The sequence below is a fragment of the Euprymna scolopes genome, chromosome 21, assembly GCF_053919585.1.
Source record: "Euprymna scolopes isolate OS-2025 chromosome 21, ASM5391958v1, whole genome shotgun sequence".
In the NCBI taxonomy this organism is placed as follows: domain Eukaryota; kingdom Metazoa; phylum Mollusca; class Cephalopoda; order Sepiida; family Sepiolidae; genus Euprymna; species Euprymna scolopes.
In genome coordinates this window covers 49,517,718-49,542,717 of record NC_136502.1, presented here as the reverse complement: position 1 = coordinate 49,542,717, position 25,000 = coordinate 49,517,718, and the positions used below count along the sequence as shown (strand labels likewise).

The 25,000-nt window shown below is 33.1% G+C and overlaps 1 protein-coding gene across 2 annotated transcripts in view; it reads right to left on the bottom strand.

Moving 5' to 3' along the window:
• LOC145242253 (uncharacterized) overlaps positions 1-25,000 on the bottom strand; it is a 135,216-nt gene that overhangs the window by 21,423 nt on the left and 88,793 nt on the right. For both annotated transcript variants that reach the window (XM_080105263.1, XM_080105264.1), the window contains exons 9-12: positions 21,547-21,689; positions 13,857-13,948; positions 8,680-8,819; positions 5,353-5,458 (exon numbers count right to left, since the gene is read on the bottom strand). In XM_080105263.1, coding sequence (XP_079961389.1) covers positions 5,353-5,458; positions 8,680-8,819; positions 13,857-13,948; positions 21,547-21,689 — 481 coding nt within the window. The remainder of the gene's footprint in view (positions 1-5,352; positions 5,459-8,679; positions 8,820-13,856; positions 13,949-21,546; positions 21,690-25,000) is intronic.

Below are 25,000 nucleotides of genomic sequence, written 5' to 3'. Positions count from 1 at the left end.
ATGATGAAATGTTAAGCCAATTTTGTATCCAATATTTCTAACTCTTTAGAACATTCATTTGTACCAGTTGTTTGAAATGCTTTCATAGCGGATATGATATCTCATTCCTGTGTGTTGCAATGTCAGAAATTACACCGTTGAGTTTGCACACGACTCTTTCCTCCTCCCACTTCCGGATTCATATAAAAAGAAGGAAGCGAAAGAATTCTTTACACCTTTTAACTATGTAGAGTAAAAAAAAAAAAAAATAAATAAATAAAATAATTTACTTGCTATTTTAGTGAACAATATATTAACCTCGTGTAAACCAGTGCAGTGTTGTACTGCAACTGCACCTTTATGAACTGTCTTCATTATAAAAAATTAATTACCCGAAAGGTTATTTTCAGCAGGTAATGTATCAATCTTGAATAAACCAGTTTGGCGATTTATTTTTACCGTACCTTTATAAACTCTCTTCGTTATGAAAATTGAACTACTCAATAGACACTAACAGTTTGGCTACCTATGACATATCGTTTTTGCAAGGATATTGTACTAGATTCTATAAATGAAGATAAGTATTTTCTTTATGGTGTGTGTGTAGTTTCACTTCACGTCCATTTATACAATAAATAATTCTCCCAATAAACAATTAAAAAAAAAAATTCCAATAAATTGTTTTTTTTTTTTTACCAATAAAATATTTTTCAAAACGTATGATACAGTGCTCTAGTAGGTGTATCGGAATTTTTGTAGGAATTTTTGACACCCCTAACACGAAACTGCAAATAAAATATAAAAAAAACTCGTAATTTCTCTTTTAAAAGTGGGTTGTTTTATTTTCTTTATCGATTACTTCCAAAATAAACTGTTAAAGTTGTTTAAAAAGTAATAGAAATATTTTTTTTAAAACAGTAATGAAATCAATTGAATTTTACGAGTTCAGTATTTTTCAATTTTTAAACTTAAAAAATCTATCAAAATTTTTCTATTGATTCTATTTTTATGATATATTCAGGGTCAATGTTAAATTTCATGCTCTTTCCAAGAAACCGCATATAATATTTTAGACAAACGTTTTTTTTAAATTCACGCCCCCCTCCATTTTCAAATGTCTATTAAAAAGTAAGTAATTCATTTATGTACCAAAGTTTAATATATCACAATATAGTCACCATTTGGTACTGACCAGGCTTAACGTTACTTAACTTCAGTGATCTAACAAGAACCGGCATATCAACGTGATTATGCCATATATTTGCTTCCCTTATACCATCTCATTCGTTGAGGAATTTCAATAATGAAATGTTAAGCCAATTTGTAATGTTAGAAATTACACCGTTGAAATATTTTTCAAAACGTATGTTACAGTGCTCTAGTCTAATACTAACTCTAACCTAACTGGCAACCACTAGTACTTAGGTTTAGTGTTAAAAAATGTTGTTCACTGTTTTTAAAAGCTAGAATAGCCAAGGAATGGGGGATCATTTTATGCTAAATTCTAAGATAATTGTTTCCATATTTCTTAGTCTTTTTTCAGGGTGTTTAAGTGTAATCACCTAAAAAAAAAACCTCACTTTTGGGAGGTGGGGGAAAGATTAAATTATTATAAATGAACCCAAAAAAATCTTTCTCATTCCGGTCTTATTATTCATAAAGAAAATAACAGAACTCTGTAGAAATAGTCAATACAAAAACCCAAATTAATCCAAACGAAATTTTTCCAATCAACAAAATTAAATAAACACACATTGACATATTAAGATCTTGCATACGTCTTTGGAATTTGGACGCAGCAGCAGCTATCGATTGATGTTCCTATTTACTTGCCTCCCCACACGGTCGGTTTTTAATCCAGCTCCCCAAAAAGGGTCACTCTGGATAGGAACAAAAATAAAAATTGTCTCAGTCATGAAAGATTTCTCCTCCACTGATCAAGGACCGAAAAGGTTATTTAAACTTTCATCTCCTAAAAATCAATTAAGTTCAAGGGAGATAACTTTTATATTCAGAGAAATTATTACAAAAAAAAAAAAAATCGACAAAGATAAATAACTCCAGTTCAGATGCGTTTTATTTCACCTATTTGTTTGAAATCCTTTTTTTTTTAAATTTTGTATATGTTTTTTGTTTTATAAAATTACTAGGGGGAGGGGGATCGGCATTGCCCGGTTATAAAATATGCTTAAATATGATAGTTTAATTTAGGCGGATTTTGTACTTATTATTACAGAGTCAATTCTCCATTGATTATTATATTGTACCCAACTGTGATTTCAAAAGTAAAAAAAAAAGCAAACAACTTTTGGTGCAATTAGCTATAATCGAAACCAAAACATTTAGCATTCCAGTCTTAGCCATTACTGTTTGAGTTATCAGCAGACAGATAACAAACAGTTAAAAATGAACCAACTTTAATATGTAAATGTGTATATGCACATGTGTAGAAGAGACCTTTCACTTTACGGCTGCCAAGTTCCAAATTCAAAAACAATTTTTTTTGGCTCTTTAGCAACTATTTTTACCGGCTAAAACCCCATAAAAGAATGGTCCACCAGCAATTGAACTGAGTGCAATGATTGAAATACAATCATTTGACCCACCTTGCGCCACTCTGCAACTTTGCATCTCTGGGGAAATGCACTTTGAAAAAAAATGGAGACAGACAGAGAGAGACATATAAATTAGATTTAACTGCTTGTGCAATGGCAGCATGCTTTCAAAAACAAACAAATTTTTGATTTTTATTTACCCCGAAACAAGGCATATTGCTACTTGGTCGTAAGAGGCTACGATTTGCTATTTAGTCGTAAGGGGTTACTATATGGGACCATGTTTAGTAGGGACTATGTGAGGAGATGGATGAGATGTTTGTTCACATTACATTTAAATGTTGGCATGCTAATACAGTCAAGGAAGCAGGTAACAAGGAGGGAATTCCAAAGTCTAGCAATCTGAGGGAAGAAACTGTTAGAATAACTGTCTTTCTAGCATCTAGGGATCTCTGCAGTTAAGGGGTGGAATTTTGCTGATGCACGTGTTTGTTGTATATAGATGGAGTACAAGTGCAATGAGTTTGTCATATTCCATTAAAGTACTTATAACAGACACAACATTTTAATGATGGGACAGGGGCTGGGCTTTGCTTGATAGTGCTAGTCCCAGATTAGATTGGACGCTTTTGTGGACCCTGTCTAAGAAAGAGAGACTAGGGGCAGATATACTAACCCAGATGTGGCGACACTACTCTATTCATGAGCTAATAGTAATTTTGTAGACATACAGGATACTCCCAGGCGTGAGTAATTTTCTAGCACGGTAGAGAGAACTCAATTTCTTTGCAGCAGGCCTGGCAATGTCCTCAGAATTAGGTATGCATTTATGTTTATATATTAATATGTACAGGATTCACATGTAGACTTAATCACCGATCATTAATTAGATTTGCCTCGAATTTGATCCGTAATCACTAATTAAGCAAGATTCCCTGAATTTTAAATTTTTCTTAAGATTCCTTAAACATAAGTTTTTAATTTGAAACATTGGTTTACGTTATTATTTTTTCTTTTGCTTTTGTAAAACTTAATCATTTTCTGCAAAGTAAAAAAACGGAAACATTTTTTTGTACAAAACAACCTAACCAAACACCATAAATAAATATTTGAACATATAAAGAATTTGAAGCATAAAAAAAAATTTACTAAAATGACTGGATTCAGCATTGGATAACTCGAAAATGAGTTGATATGCTGTAAAACAAAACCAGCAAACCAAACACGATGGATAAATATTTGAAAATATAAAGCACTTGAAGCATAAATCTTTTACTGAAATGATTGGATGTGGTATGAATAACCCCAAAATTGGTTGATATGCTATAAAACAACCAAACTCTACAAATAAATATTTAAAACTATAAAGAATTGAAGCATGAAAAAACTTGTTACCAAAATGATAGAATAGGCATTAGATAAGCCCAAAATGATAGAATAGGCATTAGATAAGCCCAAAATGATAGAATAGGAATTAGATAAGCCCAAAATGATAAAATAGGCATTGGATAAGCCCAAAATGATAAAATAGGCATTGGATAAGCCCAAAATGATAAAATAGGCATTGGATAAGCCCAAAATGATAAAATAGGCATTAGATAAGCCCAAAATGATAGAATAGGTATTGGATAAGCCCAAAATGATAAAATAGCCATTGGATAAGCCCAAAATGATAAAATAGGCATTGGATAAGCTCAAAATGATAAAATAGGCACTAGATAAGCCCAAAATGATAAAATAGGCATTGGATAAGCCCAAAATGATAAAATAGGCATTAGATAAGCCCAAAATGATAAAATAGGCATTGGATAAGCCCAAAATGATAAAATAGGCATTGGATAAGCCCAAAATGATAAAATATGCATTGGATAAGCCCAAAATGATAAAATAGGCATTGGATAAGCCCAAAATGATAGAATAGGTATTGGATAAGCCCAAAATGATAGAATAGGCATTAGATAAGCCCAAAATGATAAAATAGGCATTAGATAAGCCCAAAATGATAAAATAGGCATTGGATAAGCCCAAAATGATAAAATAGGCATTGGATAAGCCCAAAATGATAAAATAGGCATTGGATAAGCCCAAAATGATAAAATAGGCATTGGATAAGCCCAAACTGATAAAATAGGCATTGGATAAGCCCAAAATGATAGAATAGGTATTGGATAAGCCCAAAATGATAGAATAGGCATTAGATAAGCCCAAAATGAAAGAATAGGCATTAGATAAGCCCAAAATGAAAGAATAGGCATTAGATAAGCCCAAAATAGGGTTGATATGCCGTAAAACAAAACAAATTAATTTCTCCTTACAAGCAAAACAACTCTTCCTTCACCAAAACATTATTGAAACTTTTTGAACATTCCTATTCTCCAAATTCTTTATCTTTCACTGTCTTAAAACGTATGGATTAACTTTGTCATTATTTGATTTGATATTGCCATTCCCGTAACAAAAGTTGGTAAAGATAAGGAATTACTTAAAACTTCTGCCATGTCATGGCTGACGAATGGATTAATAAAGAGTTCCATTCAGAATTCCATAGAGATTTTCAAGTTTGACAAAACGCACTTGGAGAAGGTCAAGGGTTACATTACGTTGTGAGAATAATATCCAAGATAAAAAAAAGTAGTCCGTATAATCTAAATAATATAAATCTAATATTTATACGGATCTCTTCTGAGAGAGTGGAGTTCACCATGTTGTGACAAGATTCCATTGGTTGAATATAAAGTAGTTCCGTCTTGAATTTGTACCTAACCATATATGGCAGGGATCACTCTAAGAGAAAAAAAATATATATATATATACTTACTGCATATACATTTTGGGTTTGATTTGCTTGAGGCTTTCAAGAAGTTCCATTTGAGCGTCCAGCTGCTTGCGTCTACATTGAACTCTTGCTAGTATTGATTGTTCTTCTAAAAGACAAAAAAAAAAAAGAAAAAAACATTGCAAAATGAACCAGAAATAAACAGGGATGGTATTACTATTCGGTAAGATTTAGGATTTTTGTGAAAGTGGAATCAACCTATAAGACGGTAGTCAAACTTCCACACATGCAAATGAACCGATGTTCACCAACCAGATATGAGCAAGATATTGTCTTTTTCCTATTCAAGTTTGGTTTCGTTTATGTTCATTAAATCTCACCTCTTTTCGAGGGCTAATCACATTCTTCTGCATAAAACAAGCCATGCCTCTTGCATCTTCTGTTTTCCACACACTGATAGCAGAGAGAGCACACCTTCTGTCTCTTTGAGGTAAAATTTTTTGTGGCATTGCTATTACACTCTCCTCTGATCCTATGATCATACATAAAACATTCGGAAGGTAATCTTTTGTGCCGTGTGCTTCTTTGCGTTTTTAGCGGTACAGTTACAGGATCTCCATTAGAAGTGTCGAAAAGAAATCACTTGCATTCATGCTGGGTGCCTGTTCACTTATTCTCTCTCCACCCGTCATAAATCTTTTACTCGCATTCTCTGGAGATATGTCAGGCCTGGTCCCACTATGAGTTGCAGATCTTTGCATGGCATTCCCTTTATGTATATGTTCTGTGCACTTGTAATTCTGGTCACACGTCCCATTCCATATTTTGTGGTTCATTGTCTATGTGGAGTCTTTACTTACACTCTGTCACCCGTTTTGAAGACAGTCTGCTATTGATTGTGTGTCGGCGCTGATGTCCCATTGATTCATTTCAGTCATATGCAATACCGATAGACCATATTGGCAGGTAGTATAGCAGAATACACATCATCCTTTTGTGTGACATTGTACCAGTATACTGCTTCCGATATAGTGTACATTCTTTTTACAATTCTGTGACTGCGTTCTATGAAGCTGTTACCAGAGGGGGGGGTATGCACAGCAGAATAATAGTCAGACTCTCCATTCATCTAGGAAAGTTTTAAATAAGCTGCTCCAAAAGACAGTGTCATTATCTGTCAGAATCTCTGTCAGTGGGCTCGGCTCATAGAAGAGCATTTTTAGTTGCTTGATTACACTTGTTGCATTTTGTCAATAGCAAACAGTGTGGGGTCCCAGTCAATCAATATAAAAAAAAATGTGCCTCGTTTAATGGATAATATCTATCAATGCCTGATGCCATGTTTCTTTAAAAGAAATTAAAAGAAAGCATTCTTTGACCAGTGCATGGGCGACAGATCGATCGACTAACACTTTTCACATTCTCTGATGTCAGTTTTCACAGCGACCCTAGAAACCGCAGGGTCAATCTGTTTTGCAAAGTAGAGTGTCTGTCTCACACAAAGATGACCGCTCTTTGTCAATGAACAATCTTGGCTTGGTCAAACCCAACAGCTCACAGACGCAATGGAGGATGGTCACACAGTGTTCCTCTTAATTGCATCAAGGCACCTCTGAGGCAATCTGGTCAATCGATCTGCCTTGTTTTAGCTAGATTTAACTAAGGATACATCCACTGACATCACGTATTCCTTCACCAATTTTATTATTGTGTGAAGCTGCCATTGAACGAGCATTTCACTTTTTGTTTGTCCCGTGTAAGGGTATCTGAGATTCATTTATGGACAAGCAGAATCAGTGAAAAAATACAAAGTAGTCGTCCTCCAGTGGATTTACTCCTTAAAAAATGGTATTGAGTTCTACAAGTTTAATATGATGGGAGTCCTTTTTGGGGGCATAACCAGCAAGCATCCTTTACTACAGCTCAATCATGACATGCCGATAGCAATAGAGCTTGTGTCACCCCATATACTAAGGTCTTGGTCATCAACGCGCTATTTGCCTCGGTAGCAGATTTTCTTTATGCACTCTAGTGAGAACCTCTTTAATCACGGTGTTGAGAGGGGTGTTGTCAACTTTGTCATCCCATGCAATCGTGACGTCAGATGCTCCGCACTTGATGCTCTTCACTTGATGAACACCACGGCAACATAAAGGCAACCACTCATGGGAAGGTGCCAACCTATTTGCCATGTCACAAAAATATATTCTGTCGCATGATGATTCGCAGTATGTCTGGGATTTTGTTTCTCTTTTATCCAATATACAGCGTTATCCTTTCCCCAGACCTGCAAACCAAGCACTCATTCACCATTTTATAGCCTCTGCGGCTCTTTGCTAAGGAGGCCGAAGCTGTAGAAATGCTCCTTCAGATGTGCCGCAGGCACAACCCTCTCGTCTACATACACATTCTCAATATAGATACATATTGCCCACCGTATGTGTTCGTCTTTTATCAGCAATTGTTTGTATGATGATAGTGCCACATTGAGTTTAATTAAATCTCGCCATTTCATGTGGGCTTATCATAAAATAAGTTATACCTGTTGTATCTTCTTCTAGTTTCTATGCATCGATAGCAGAGAGAGCACACCTTCTATTTATCTGAGGTAAGATTGTTTGTGCTATTAAGAATACTTTTTTTTTTACATGGAGGTCACCACTTATCAAGGCCCGGAGGCCACTCAGGGATAAGGGTTATTGTGTGTACAGTAATAAATGTGATAGTATTCGAGTAATCATTAGTATTGGAGATTTGATAGAGTGTCTTACTTAAGGGGGTGGTTTGTCAGGAGTTTGTTTATGTTGGACTTGAAGACGTCCAAATTGTAGTCAGGTGGGAAACAGGCAAACGGAAGAGAGTTCCACAGTCGCGCACTTCTAAGAAAGGAGCTCTGCTCATGGAATCTACGTTTGGATTTAGGCACATATAAAGAATGGGGAAAATTATTGAGAGTAGTTTCAGCCAGACGTGAAAGATTGGCGAGGGGGGGGGCGAGAGATTGGAGCTCAGACGAGCACTTCCCATGGAAATAACGATAAAACAAAGACAGGCTCGCAACGTCTCTTCTGTGGGAGAGAGGCTGCAGGGAAGAGAAAAGGGCATCCCCCACTAAACCACAAAGTCTATTTTGTACTCTGTCAAGGGAAGATAGGCTGTTATTAGCAGCTCCTGCCCAGATGTGGCAGCAGTACTCCATCTTTGGACGTACTTGGCTTTTATACAGATAGAGAATTGCATCAGTAGTGAGATATCTTCTGTTACTCATTTAAGCTCGCATGGACATGCTTTTTAAAACTGAAATGTGATTGGCCAATGAACAAAGCGTTTTTCATTAAAAACTTTGATGATGAATAAAAAGTGGTTTACCTTTAAGACCGGATCGTGTTCCTCTTTCTCCATTGCCAGTAAAAATGTCTTTGTAATCGAGCTTCTTTGAAAAATGCTGATTCTCATGAAACGATAACATGCTGTCATAACGACCACGATCGAATGGTGAAACCAGTTCCCTATCAAAAAAAAATAAAAAATAATAATGAAAAAAATAATGTAACTGTGTGAAAAAAATCGTTTTTATTGCACGCTTTCGCTGTATCATAGAGAGTTTTTATTTCTCCTATTTTGTCCCTTTCTATGTTTGATTTAATTATTTTGTATTTGAAATGAATTATAATTGCCATAGCCTAACCCCTCAACCTTTTCGAATTGCTGTATAACTCAGAATAATCCATACTATAATCTTGATACCATGTCTTAACTTCGAATTTGTATTTATAAGCTTTGCTGATGAAAAACTTGATATCAGTAAAACGCCATATCGTCTCAGAAACGATCGTACACAGACCGGTTGTTTATCTTGAATTCTAGGAATGTATATTAATTAATGTCATAAATTTATTTACTGTAGCAAACTTCTATTAATTTCCACAGATGTGCGCACGATCGAGCGCCTACCTACTGGACTGGATGATAAACAATGGAATGTGCCGAATAGCACCATGGCAAGTAAAAAAAGAAAAAAAAAAGAAAAGAATGTATTGTTTAAAAAAAATCCTGATGGGGCTTTGTTATAAGCCAAAGGTTAAAAAATTTGAATAAATGAATGTTTATTTAAAAAATAAAAATACAGCATGTGTCTGATCTAACCGTCATGTTTTTGAATTTCATTTTCTCCATGATTCTAAAAAGTGGATTTCTATTAATTTCCACACACACACACACACACACACACACACACACACACACACACACACACACACACACACACACACACACATTATTTTTAAAATATAATAAATAGTGGATAATTATATTTTAATTATATTTTTAAAATTATATTTTAAAAATAAAATAATATATATACCGCTCCCCATGTGGCGGTACCAAATTGGTTAAAGGGAAAATTATTCCCAACTCGCATTTAGGTAAAAATGCACTTTCGTAAATAATTGAATTCGTTCTAAGCATATCGCTAAAACCAAAACAAAGAAACATATCTCTCTCTCTCTCTCTCTCTCTCTCTCTCTCTATATATATATATATATATATATATATATATATATATATATATATATATATATATATATATATAGCCTTTGAGACTTTACACGACCGGTCGCCACAGTCGATTGAAAATTTCTTGGGGCTACTAAAAGTCGTAAATCATTCGCCCGCCAGTCGATAAAATTTCTTTAAATAAAGCAACGAGAAAAACTCATTTATTTTACGACCCTCAAATATGCGGTGACTTAGAATGACCTATGTTTCATCATTTCTTTCATCTCTAGCTGTGAGACCGTTGGAATATCGTGTTGAAAAAAGAGTAGTCACGCTAAAGGTCAACAAGAGGTAAAATTTAAAAATTCGGCGTGTAGTCAAAATGTCGCCTTCATTTAGCTCTCTGATTTTGAAATTCATTTGGAAAAAAATTCTTTGGCGCTACAACTACATACACTTCATGCTTACAAAAGTAAAGACGAACATTTGAAAAAGGAAAAAATGCATCGTTCCGTCAACCACGCACCGAAAATTAAATTATACAAAAAGTAAGTAATCATATTTTTCTCAATTATATAAATTCAGATATTTGCATGCTCTTTTTTGCGCAACTTTCAAAAACTCATCGATACCCAATTGTGTGTTTCAGAATATTTTTCAATTAGAGACTTCATATTGAAATGTTTTAATGAAAAAATGAGTCTCTAATATTTTTTTTGTATTTTAAAATATATTTATTTCAAGGCTGTGATCTTACATTATGTTTTCTTTGTGTATAAAGTTAGATATATTCGTTTTCTAACGATACCAATAAACACAGTCTTGGATTATTTATATTTCAATTGTCATTTTGATACTGCGTACCAGCATCAGAAGAAATGATTCTTATTTCTATGTAACAATAATATGAATGATGCTACATAAAGAAACCGGTGTTGTATTTTAACGTTTTGTTGAATATTTACTGAAATGTTTGTAGTAATAAAATAGTTGATTTACAAGAGTTAAACACATATTTTCTTGTTAGATTATACACACGGTAATTTCTTGAATTGTTGTAAAATTATTGTTGTAAAATTATTGACTGAAACAAAGACATAAAGTCGGACGAGTAAACATATTTTGGGGCGAGTAAATTTTCCCTCACACTCGACCAGCGGTCGAGTGATTTTTTTTTCAAATCTGAAAGACTGTATATATATATATATATATATATATATATATATATATATATATATATATATATATATATATATATATATATATAAAATGGGTTAATAAATTCCAAGGAAAGAAAGATGTATATTTAAATAAGGGAGTAGTCACCAACAATGTGTATTTTTTAACATTATTTTATTATTCCGTGTCTTGATTTTTCATTGAGAATTATGTTTGGATCAGTGTAATAATGTTTTTAAGTCATTGAAATCGTTTATGTACGTTTCTGATGCGTCCTCGTCAGAAATTATTTTCATTTGAAAATAATTTCTGACGAGGACGCATCAGACCGTCTGAAACGTACGTAAACGATTTCAATGACTTACTGAACTTGCAAGTTTCTACCAGCATAGTTGCCCGGCCTTATTCAGTATTTCGGGGTCTCAATCTCCACCCAATGGGGAGCTCCACCGCTCCCAGAGGCAGTCACACTACATATGTTCTGAATTTTTTTTACCGAAACATGTGTAAGATTTGTTTTGACGCTTATTGTTATGATAAGAAAACAGTTACTTTTTATTGTTTTAAAACGAATAAAACTGATAGAATATTTAATAAACATTTTTTTGCAAAAGAATCACCACTTATCAAGGCCCAGAGACCACTCGAGGATAAGGGTTAAAGAGTGTACAGTAGTCAATGGGACTATGTCATAGTAATCGTTAGAAGTGTAAATTTGGCAAATTGGATTACTTAAGGGGAACGGCTCATCATGAACTTGTTTACGTTGGACTTGAAGACGACCATATTGTAGTCAGATGGAAAACAGGTAAACAGAAGAGAATTCCACAGGTGTGCAGTTTTAAGAAAGAAGCTTTGTTCATGGAATCTACGATTAGGTTTAGGCACAGATAAAGAGTGGGTGTAATTATTGATAATGTTTTCAGCTAGACGAGTGTTTCTCGTGAAAGTTTGGTGTAAGTGAGTCCATACATTGGAGCTCAGATGAGCATTTGCCATGAAAATAACGATAAAGCAGACACAGGCTCGCAACGTCTCTTCTGTGAGAAAGAGGTTCAAAGAAGAGAAAAGGACATCCCTTATGAGACTACGAAGTTTGTTTTGAACTCTGTCAAAGCAGGATAAGTCCTTTCTAGCAGCTCCTGCCCAGATGTGGCAACAATACTCAATCCTTGGACGTACCTGGCTCTTATATAGGTAGAGAATTGCATCAACAGTGAGATATCTATTGGATCGATAGAAGGATCCCACTATTTTTCCAGCAACCTTGGCAAGGGATTTGATGTATGTGTTCCATTTCAGATCAGGAGTATAGGTCAAGTCCAGAAGCTTGTCAAAACATGGAGCCTCGCCAAGACGACAGCTATTCACTTCAATTGATGCCTGATGGGGTCCAGAGCATTGATGATGTAAAGATAGAAGCTTGGTTTTAGATGCATTAAAAGTAACATATTGGCTTGATTTATTTAATGAATGTTTAGGTTCTGGGTATGATCTTAAAATGCATCTATTGGTGAACCTTCATTGAGGGTATATGGGGAAAAATTCCCGAGTTTGACAGACAAATTCCTGAGGTCGACAAGATATACCTGAAGAAGGTCGGAGGTTACATTGATCGACACGTTGTTAAAATAACACTCAAATAGTCCAAATAATCCAAACAATATGAATAATCAATCCTCATCTCCAAAATTTAGAATACTGAAAATTCCTGAGTTTCCAGATGAGCAGAGTCCAACTAATATGCATTTGTTATGAAGGTGCTTCATTCAATTGCGTGTATTGTTTCCTGTTTTCTTTTTCTGTCTAATTCCATTTTATTATTTAAAAAAAAAAAAAGTCAACAGTAAATAGGCATGATGGGAAAACGGATGTACACATATTTAAGGCAGAAAACTTAGAAAACAACATTCAGTCCATAGTGGAATCGAGTCGTAAGTGAATGGTAACATTTGATACTACTAAGACTAAACTGCTTTCCTTAAACAATTACAAGAACGTTCTCAACCACCAATAACTATAACTAATAACTAGGGTCGTGACAATAGCATATTCTTTTCGTTGTTTTGACTCTTGAATATATATCCGTTTATATCTTATATGCTTTTATATAGACTGATGTGGTTCTTGGTTGATTGACTGTGTCTAACTAGGTCGGATATATACTTGAGAGTCAAAACAATGAAAAGAATATTCTGTTGTCACAGCCCTACTGATAACACATTACCTGAAACTCATCCTTTAAACACCTCAGGTTAACATTCACAGGCAACATGAATTGGAATAAATACATTGAAGACATTGCAAAGATTGCTGCAAAGGAGATGGATTCCTCCTATCGTGCTAGAAAATTACTCACACTTGAGAGTATCCTGTACCTCTACAAGGCCACTATTCGCCCATGTATGGAGTATTGTTGCCACATCTGGGCTGGTGCATCTACCACTAGCCCCTCCCTCTTAGACAGGGTAAAAAAAAAAAAAAAGAATCTCCAAATCTAATAGGTCCCACACTGTACTTACCCCTGACAAACCCGCTTAGCAACAAAATCCCACCCATTCACAATAGAGGTCCCTAGATGCTGGAACGCCTTCTACTTTATTAGCTTTCTTTTCTTTGGACTGCTAGACTTTAGAATTCCATCCTTGCCTCCTGCTTCCCTGATTTTACTGATAAACGGAAGTCGAAATATAATGTAAACCAACATCTAGCTCATCACCTTGGACAGTTTCTTGTAAAAAATAGTCCCAAATAGTAGTCTTTACGTTCAAGTGACAATATGCCATGTTTGGGGTGAACAAGAAAGTTGTATACACTTTTGTTTCGGGGTGTTTGATGAGAAGATGAAGGAGGCCACAAGATTTGCATACCTGATTTGATTTAATAACAAATGCTTTTCCGGGTTGTTAAAAATTTCCAAAAGTCGACTGACCAATCGTTCCACGTCATTTTGTTCCTTGTACTAAAACAGAATAAAAGATAAAAAAAAAGATAGATAAATATGGACACACACACACACACACACACACACACACACACACACACACACACACACAGCGGAAATTGATTTCTGGAAATGTGGATAAGCGAGGCAATGTGTTTGCAGAAATAAATACACAAACATTAAAATTGGATGAAGATATTTCGTTTAATATTTCCATTATATATATATATATATATATATATATATATATATATATATATATTATATATATATATATATTTTATTATAAGGTAAAATTAAAAGCCAAGAACAATGCGAGATTTTTTTTTTCTTTTATATAAAGTAAAATTAAATGAAAACAAAAGAAATAAATTTCTTTTTTGTTTGTTTGTTTTTTCTTTTTCACACAAATTTTAACTCTAAACAACAGTAAATTTTTTTTCCTCTTGTATTCAATGGTGTTATAAATCTCAATATATTTCAGACCTATTAGTCCTTTTTCAAGAGAAGACAGCGGAAGAGTGTTCAAAATTGGAAAAGCAGCTACAGAGTTTGCCACGTGATACCGCGAAATATAGAACAAAAAATGACGTTAGGAGAACGTTAAAATAAATCAGTTGGTGTTTAAAATACTTGTTGCGTTTGTGAATGACTATTCAAGCAAGGGTTGAAGGGAAGCAACTCTGTGAGATTTTATTAATCTTTTAATTATTTTAAAACAATAATTTTTTTTATATTATTTTAATTATTGTTTTTCCTATGTTTTAAACTTATATTATAAAAGCGGAGCTCAATTCCAGTCTATTGTTTAGTGTGAGAGTATTTTTTGAAATAATTAAAGATTCGAGCATACGAAGTTGACCTACGTTTCTTTAAGAAGCAAGAATGTTGATGTGAAAATCCGGTTCTGAATTAATGCAAGTGCGAATATGTTTATAGAACGACGAGGCAGTAGTGTTTAAATGCTCTTTAATGCGGTGGTGAAGCAACCTGGTAGTGCTTCCAATATAAGATGCACTGCATTTAGCGCATTGTAGGTCGTAAACAACGTGGTTCTTAAAGCATAAACCCACAAAAATAGCACACACACAGATCAGACCCATTGTTTCAAGCGTTAACGGTCCATTTTATAAAATCTCTTGGTTAATATCCCGCCTACTTAAACCTCTACTCTCTACCTTCCCAGCCCATGTTAGTAGTTCCAACCAAGTAATTAACATACTCAACGATCTACCACACCATCTACTCAAACTATACAGATACCCATTTAGCCTAGACGTCGTTTCTTTATACACCTCCATTCCTGCACATCCAGCCATCAATCTCATGGCAGACATTATAGCATCTAAAAACCCACAATGCTTCGGAATTACTCCAGGAGATCTCTTACAACTCCTCCGTATTATAGTAGACAACACTTACTTTACTTTCTTACAAAACACGTTCAAACAAGTATCTGGACTACCCATGGGCTCCAGTCTATCCGGTATTCTTGCCATTGCTTATATGGACAAACTCGAAAAACACACCCTTAGTACCTGCTACTCTTATCTCCTTTTTACTAGATATATAGATGACATTTTAATTATCACATACTCCCGCGAAGAAGCTATTAACATTTTCCACAAATTCAATAACGCCGACCCAAACTTAAAATTTACTATAGAACACCCAGACTCTTCTGAATCTCTTTCTCTACTTGATTTTAAAATACAAATAAAAAAAAAAATGGTGCCATATGCACTGAATTCTACAGAAAACCCGCCAGCAAACGCCTCTTCATACATTTAAAATCTGCACTACCTCTCAAGGACAAACTAAACTACGCACATGCCGAAATCTCACGCATACAAGACAAATGCACTAACATCTCCGACAAACATACACAAACTAACAATTTCCTACAGACCCTCTCACTAAACGGCTACCCTAATACGATCCTATCCTCACTTAAAAAGAAAAAACGCAACACCCGACCCTTCTCTAACAATTGTTTTCTAAAACTACCCTTCCTCAGTGACAAAATCTCATCTTCAATACGAAAAGCCATCCGCAGCGAGGGACTCAACATTCAACTCATCCACACTGGATCTACTTTAAGACAACAGCTCAACCGAAAACATCCATCGCATACACCTTCCCCTTGTTCACTCTCTAATTGCCCAATATCACACACAGGTTTATGCTTTAAGAACCACGTTGTTTACGACCTACAATGCGTTAAATGCAGTGCATCTTATATTGGAAGCACTACCAGGTTGCTTCACCACCGCATTAAAGAGCATTTAAACACTACTGCTTCGTCGTTCTATAAACATATTCGCACTTGTATTAATTCAGGACCGGATTTTCACATCAACATTCTTGCTTCTTCAAAAAACGTAGGTCAACTTCGTATTCTCGAATCTTTAATTATTTCAAAAAATACTCCCACACTAAACAATAGACTGGAATTGAGCTCCGCTTTTATAATATAAGTTTAAAACATAAGAAAAACAATAATTAAAATAATATTAAAAAAAAATTATTGTTTTAAAATAATTAAAAGATTAATAAAATCTCACAGAGTTGCTTCCCTTCAACCCTTGCTTGAATAGTCATCTCCCTTGATTCACAAACGCAACAAGTATTTTAAACACCAACTGATTTATTTTAACGTTCTCCTAACGTCATTTTTCGTTCTATATTTCGCGGTATCACGTGGAAAACTCTGTAGCTGTTTTTCCAATTTTGAACACTCTTCCGCTGTCTTCTCTTGAAAAAGGACTAATAGGTCTGAAATATATTGAGATTTATAACACCATTGAATACAAGAGGAAAAACCAATTTACTGTTGTTTAGAGTTAAAATTTGTGTGAAAAAGAAAAAACAAACAAAAATTTTTTTATTTCTTTTTGTTTTCATTTAATTTTACTCTATAAAAAAAATCTCGCATTGTTCTTGGCTTTTAATTTTACCTTATAATTTTCTTCAACAATGCTTCAAGCAAACTACAATCTACTTATATATTTTATATATATATATATATATATATATATGTATATATATATGTATGCATATATATATATATAAAAATCCACTTATCTTGTGCTTCCTTTTTTAAAACTAAATATGTTTTTAACTCTTTTTCAAGATGTCTTTTAACATGTTTTATTAATCATTTGCTCATATATACATATATATGTATATATATGCATATATAAACATATATATTTATATATATATATATATATATATATATATATATATAAAATCCACTTATCTTGTGCTTACTTTTTAAAAATTAAATATGTTTTTAACTCTTTTTCAAGATGTCTTTTAACATGTTTTATTAATCATTTGCTCATATATACATATATATATGTATATATATGCATATATATACATATATATATATATATATATATATATATATATATATATATATATATATATATATGCATATATATACATGCATATAAAAAAAATCCACTTATCTTGTGCTTCCTTTTTTAAAATTAAATATGTTTTTAACTTTTTTTCAAGATGTCTTTTAACATGTTTTATTAATCATTTGCTCATATATACATATATATATATGTATATATATATGCATATATATATACATATATATATGCATATATATATGCATATATATGCATATATATATGCATATATATGCATATACATATATATATGTGCATATATATATACATGCCTGTATATATACATATATATGCATGGATATATATATATATATACATATATGTATATGTATGCGTATATATACATGTATATATATATATATATGCATATATATACATGGATATACATATATATATATATATATATATTTATATATATATATGTATCTATAAACAAATGTACATGGTTAGGACACTGGACGTGCTTATGTGGCGGATAAATAGTCGATTAAAACACGAAGTCCTCGTCAAGCGACTTAATAAATGGTTGCTTTGAAGACTGGTATCTTTTGTGGAAAGAACCCATTAATTAAGTCGCCTGACGAGGACTTCTTGTTTTAATCGACCATTTATTCCAACCATTAGCACTACCAGTGTGGCGACTATGTAAATTTGTTTATATTAATAAAAATATATCTTACTCTTTTTTTATTGAGCACTCTTAATAATCTCGTTAAATTCATTAGTTATCACTCTTGAATACCTTTACTCTTATATATATATATATATATATATATATATATATATATATATATATAAATGTATGTATATATATAAATGTATATATATATAAATGTATATATATATATATATATATAAATGTATATATATATATAAATGTATGTATATATATAAATGTATATATATATATATAAATGTATATATATATATATAAATGTATGTATATATATATAAATGTATATATATATATATAAATGTATATATATATATAAATGTATATATATATATAAATGTATATATATATAAATGTATAATATATATATATATATAAATGTATAATATATATATATATATATATATATATTAAAGGTACTTTATTTGTGTGTCTGTATGTGTATCTGTGTCTCTGTGTGTGTGTTAGCTTCTCATGGACTCCAAAATGGCTAGGCTGATTTCTTTTTAATTTCACACCAATATATTTATATGTCCAGGAGTGTTCTTAAATAGGTTTTGTACCTGAATAAGTCTCGAAAATTGATAACCAAAAAATCTGATTGAAGGAGCAACAGTCTGATGTTGACAAAGTTTACATCCTTATACAGCTTAACACCACGAGTGCATTTGATAAGTTTTATCACTGCACAAGCAGAAGGGCTAGGCGTATAAAATCAGCAGTTGATTATTTGATGAGACAGAGATGAATTCGAAATGAATGTTCCTGTTTAAAGCACAATTAAACCATGATACTTGACTTTTACACGTTAAACTTTAATTCAAACGATTAAATAACTTTATAAAATCAACAGTAGGTTCTCTACAGTACAATGTAGACTGCAATGTATTGTGGACTATGTTTTGTAGGGAGGCACATGAAGCTTCTTTCCGGTGCACTGCAGTGGGTCCCTGACTAGAACAGATTGAAAAATGAGCGATTTCCCCGATTTGTGATAATAAAAGCATTGGAAGTTTGGAACATTCGTTGATTTTCATTTAATCCCAGGCAACGTCAGGTCACCGTATGAAATCAGCAACATTTTGAAATGTTTAACATAATGAAATTTCTACCGTGACGTTAATTCTGGTGTCTACGAATTTAAATTGTAAACATCTTTCCTGAAACTGCACCAATTTATTCTTTTGACATATAACTGACTTCAAATGTGCGTATTCGGCTGCTAGTATATATATATATATATATATATATATATATATATATATATATATATATATATATATATATATATATATATATATAATGATATATATATATATATAAAACAACAGGAGTATGAAATGAAGACACAAAACTATATATTGGTGGATATAGATTGGTTCATTTATTGAGTAAGGGAATACAAACAATTATTTGGGGGATAGAAGGGACTCTTTATGCGAAGGCATTTCGAAGCCTAATGCTTCTCATCAGAAGAGTAGAGAAGATGCTAAGTAGCATGGTGGGGATGCGGCGTCTAGCGTAGAGTTCATTAGGAGCGAAAAAGACTAAGTGGAATTATAGAATGTTGTCATCAAGTTAAACACACCCAAATACATTGCCATCCTATTCTCCTACCGCCCCCTTATAACCACATTCCCTATATCATAACAGAAGAAACTTAGAAATATTGCCGCATAGTACCTAACATATACCGAGCTCTGAAAATCAATATTATAGCCTTGCAACTACCCCTCCCAAAATTATACGTGACTTTATAGTTGCTATTTGCCGTATCGGTTGCACCTGTAAAAAATACCACTCCATAGATAATAGACACCTCACAAACCGTTAAAATAGAATTACCACGCAGCCACAATATACCCCCAATTTAACCCTAAAACATATACCCCTTAAATTTAAAAATAAACTCAACACTGGTAAAGACCATATACACTTTTTTAAATCATACTATATATAACAAGCGTCTCCTTTATTTAGAATTCAATAAAGCTTTTCCCAACATTCTGGCTCCGACCGTATTGGCTTTACTTTTCTTCGGACTTTTTCTGCAACGCCAAAAGGAGGACCCCATAACAGAGTAAAACTAGGTCTCCTTATCATCAACCCAGACCTGCATCTGGAGAGGCTGTGGCACAATGACGTAGCCCCTTTTAAGGGAGCTGGGGGCTTCTACATTAATAACCCCTATATCTAGCTTCTAACCTTGTGCCTGACTTTGTGATGCAGTTAAAAACGTTTCATGCAGGTGTTTTTGGGTTTGGGAACGTTAGATCATGTCGGTTGGGTTTGAGTAACAAGTGTTATGAAACTTTTAAAGGTCAGATTTACACGCGGATATCTGAAGTTGAAAACTAAAACATTGTGTGAAACGCATATTTCTCTCTCTCATTTTCTCACTCTTTCTTTCTCTGTTTCTATCATTAACTTACTTTCTCTCTCTTTCTTCATTGAAAGAGAGAATTAAATATAATTTGATTGTTGTAAAGACAGTTGAGGTTTGCTCGCTGTACGCGATGGGTCGAGTAAATATGTTTCCTAACTTGTTAACTGTTTAATAAATTATATTTTTATAAAAATGTATTTTGTCGCTGTTTTCATACAAGTGTTCGATTTCAGCATACCATTAATGCCGACGACAGAAAGCTGCAATGAACACGCAACAAGCGACGATGGGAAGATGCCTGCAATGACCACACATAATGCGACCCGTACCAAACAGTTATAGCCGACGACGGATCGACCCGTTTCCGTTGTGTTTCCAGCATATGCCTATCGCTTACATATCGTTTATTCCCCGTGGAGCTGGTTGCATTCCCAAGACGTTCATCAACCAAGTAAACCTCCCGGGGAGCGATAGTACTACAAGGCAACTCCAGCTTTGATTTTATAGCTACAACAAACTCTGCAATACACTAGACTAAATGCAGGACGCCATTATCCCATTAGACAGAAAGTTGGCGTCATCATTTTCATATAATAACAACTTTCATTTCAGAATTTTCTTTTTTTAGAGAGACTGTTTATTAAAAATTTCGTTTGAAACAACAAAAAAAATCATTTTCATATAATGTTGACTTTCATTTATTTCAAAGCAATAAATACAACAAAAAAAAAATCCGTTGTAATTAATGGCGAGATTCTAATTACTTTATAAAATAATAATTTGTTTAATTTTATTTGAATAAATGTTCAGATTATTAATGTTTCATTTTGTGTTGCGCTAATGTAATGTGTTTGTTTTGCTTTTACCAAAAAGTCACGCGAAACTTTAACATTTTCAGAGAAACCTCTTGAATTCTCTCCCCCTGCTTCGAGTGGAAATCCCCCAAAGAGTCATCAAAAACTAAAATGTACAAGTGTCGAAGTCTCTTCTATTATAACGACTTATCCACCGTTACACTGATATACGTTATATTAAACCTAATGTACGTTACTAGGTTTTAATAAATATAATTTTGAGTTGGTTTCATGATGTATTATTTTCGTGTTATTAAGTTTTATTAAATGTTTATTACCTCGGAGACATACTGCATCATGTCTCGGATTTCCTCCCTTGTCAGAATAACATTGGCCATTTTCTTCAACATTTCATAAGGGTTGTTTTCGGAGTTTTCCTCCTTGGCGGTCAAATTGTTATTCATTGTACGAACCACAGAATCTAAATGAACAAAGGAAAAACAAAAACAATGGCACAATGTAAGAATTTGATTTAGATTGAGGCGTCGGGTCTTTGACTTTGATAGACGCCATCTTGGACAACGATAGCGCCTTTGGGTTTAGCCAAGAACCACACCAATATATTTTAATATAAATTGTCTATAAAAGTTATGTTCTAGCAAAGGAATAAAATGAAAGATATGTACAAGAAAATTGAATTAGCAAAAGAATATAATAAAAGACACACACACACACACACACATACACACATATATATATACAGTGCATCACAAAAGTAAGTACACCTTTTACATTTCCTCAAATATTTAAGTATATCTCTTCATGGGACAACACTAAAAAAATGATTGTTTGACACAATGAAAAATAGTCTGTCTGCAGCATATATAACAGAGTTAATTTATTTTTCCCTCAAAATAACTCAAATTACGTTTCCTCCGAGGATATGAAAAACTGAAACATTGAAATTCCACGGAATAAGAAAAAAATTGCAAATCTTTGTATTTCTTGTCGAAAAATAAGTTGTTTGTAAATCTTCATTTATACAATTTCAAACCAATTTCCACTTTTATTGAGATTGTCGGACTGACTTCCTCATCTTGGTTGTTATAGTCACAACGTTTCGACCGTTTTTCCCCCCGGCCTTCATCAGGTGTTTCGTATCGAAGTCACAACGTTTCGGCCACTTTGCCCTCCGGCCTTCATCAGGTGTTTTGTATCGAACTAGTTCGATACAAAACACCTGATGAAGGCCGGAGGGCAAAACGGCCGAAACGTTGTGACTATAACAACCAAGATGAGGAAGTCAGTCCGACAATCTCAATAAATGAAAACACCACATCTCAAAAATAAAGAGAATTACAATTTCCACTTCTCATCTCCCTCTCTCTCTCATATATATATATATATATATATATATATATATATATATATATATATATATATATATATATATATATATATATATATATATATATATATATATGCCAAATCCGGGGTAATTGTGCCAACTAGCTAAAAGTGCTCTTTTGGCTACCATGCATATAAAGAGCATTTTTTTATTTGGAGCAATTACCCCAAAGTATCACATTTTGGCGTATATATATATATATATATATATATATATATATATATATATATATATATATATATAAGGTTGATGCAAAAATAATGTTTTTTGTCATATATATATATATATATATTTGACAAAAAACATTATTTTTGCATCAACCTTATATATATATATATATATATATATATATATATATATATATATTTTACAAAGGAATCACCACATTATCAAGGCCCAGAGGCCACTCAAGGATAAGGGTTAAAGAGTGTACAGTAGAAATTGGTCAATATAGTAATCATTAGTAATGAAAATTTGGTAAATTTAATAACTTATATGGAACGGCTCATCAAGAACTTATTTACTTTAGACTTGAACACAACCATATTGTAGTCAGCCAGAAAGCAGGAAAACGGAAGACAATTCCACAGGCGTGCAGTTCTAAGAAAGAAGCTTTGTTCATGGAATCTACGTTTAGGTTTAGGCACAGATAAAGAGTGGGGGAAATTATTGATAGTGTTTACAGCTAGACGAGTGTTTCTTGTGAAAGTTTGGCGAGGGGGGACCATAGATTGAAGCTCAGTTGAACACTTTCCATGAAAATAACGATATATATATATATATATATATATATATATATATATATATATATATATATATATATAAAGCTGAATGTGTGTGTGTGTGTGTGGTCACGAATAGGCTCATATATGGTTGACTATTTTAAAAAACTGATTACATATAATGATAGAAGATGCATCGAGACACAGGAATGGGTATGTTTGAGCTGGCAGAACGGTGGTTCATTAAAATTGTGGGGTCTGCGTCCGCGCCTTGTCCACAAAGTATGGAAATAAAAAATTTAAAAATTAAAAAAAAAACGTTTACAAATGTTTTTGATATAGATGCACATAAGAATACTTTGATAAGTATGTTTTAACATAAATAGCGATGGTATAATAAAATTGTGGGATCTGCGTTCGCACCTGGCCTCCATAGAATGGAAATAGGCACAAACTTTAATAAAGACTTTTCATATCTATCTGCGTAAGTATACTTTGATAATTATGTTTCAGTTTGAAGAAATATGGTATAATAAAATTATGGGGTGTTCGTTCACGCCTTACCTCCATAGAATGGAAATATGTCACAAAGTTTAACAAGGTTTTTTAATATAGATCCACATAATATTGTGATAAGTGTTTCAGTGTGAACAGGTATGGTATAATAAATTATGGGGTTTATCTATTTTATTTTTACTTTCATCATATTTTTCTTTGGTTTTGATACCCCCAAATTCGAAGCTATCTCTTTCCAACACTCCCTTTTTATAACCTATCATACTTTCATAAATCAGAGTCCATTTTCTGTAGGCTGTTTTTGAACCCAGTCAACGACGGGTACTTTTGCTAGTATATATATATACATATATATATATATATATATATATATATATATATATATATATATATTACACTTATTGCATACAAACTGATTATCATCTTTCAACCTACCAGTAATTCCACTGTGATTGTTGTGTATCTAACGCTTACAAGCACCACCAAAAATTGAATTACACTTGACTCCGTTTCCACAAACTGAACAAGGGAATTTTTTTTCTGAAAGTTTTCCAACACTGAAATCACTGATCATCACTTTGATTTTTTTTTTTTTTTGTTTGCAACATTCACTTTCAAAACTATTACATAACATTCATTCACCGTTTTTTACTTAACACTTTCTATTGTTTCACGAACAAGTACTAAATCAATATAAAACATCCCATCCCTGGACAACCCATATAACCCCCCCCCAAAATAGCTTCTAAAACACGAATGAAGGAGAATGAAAATTCAAATATAACACTTGTAAAAGAAATATTTTTAATTGAGAACGGATGAACAGTGAAACACGAATTGCATATCAGTCAGCAAATGTGGATAATTTTATCTATGGGGACGTAGCGGCTGGCATTGCGACTATCTTTGGCCGATGATAATGGCCTTCTGTATAGCCAAGAACGACTTCAACATTGTAATGGGGCAGGTTATCTCAATATTCCATAAGAATATTTCAGTTAGTTATACAAGCACAAAAACTAGCACAGATGATGTTCAGAACATACATTTTAAGAAAAGAACTTTAGCCATCAGAAAATTCAAGATGGCTGCCAGTTTTCAAGATGGTCGCAGAAGCAAACCTGACAAATTTCAATTTTGGTGCTT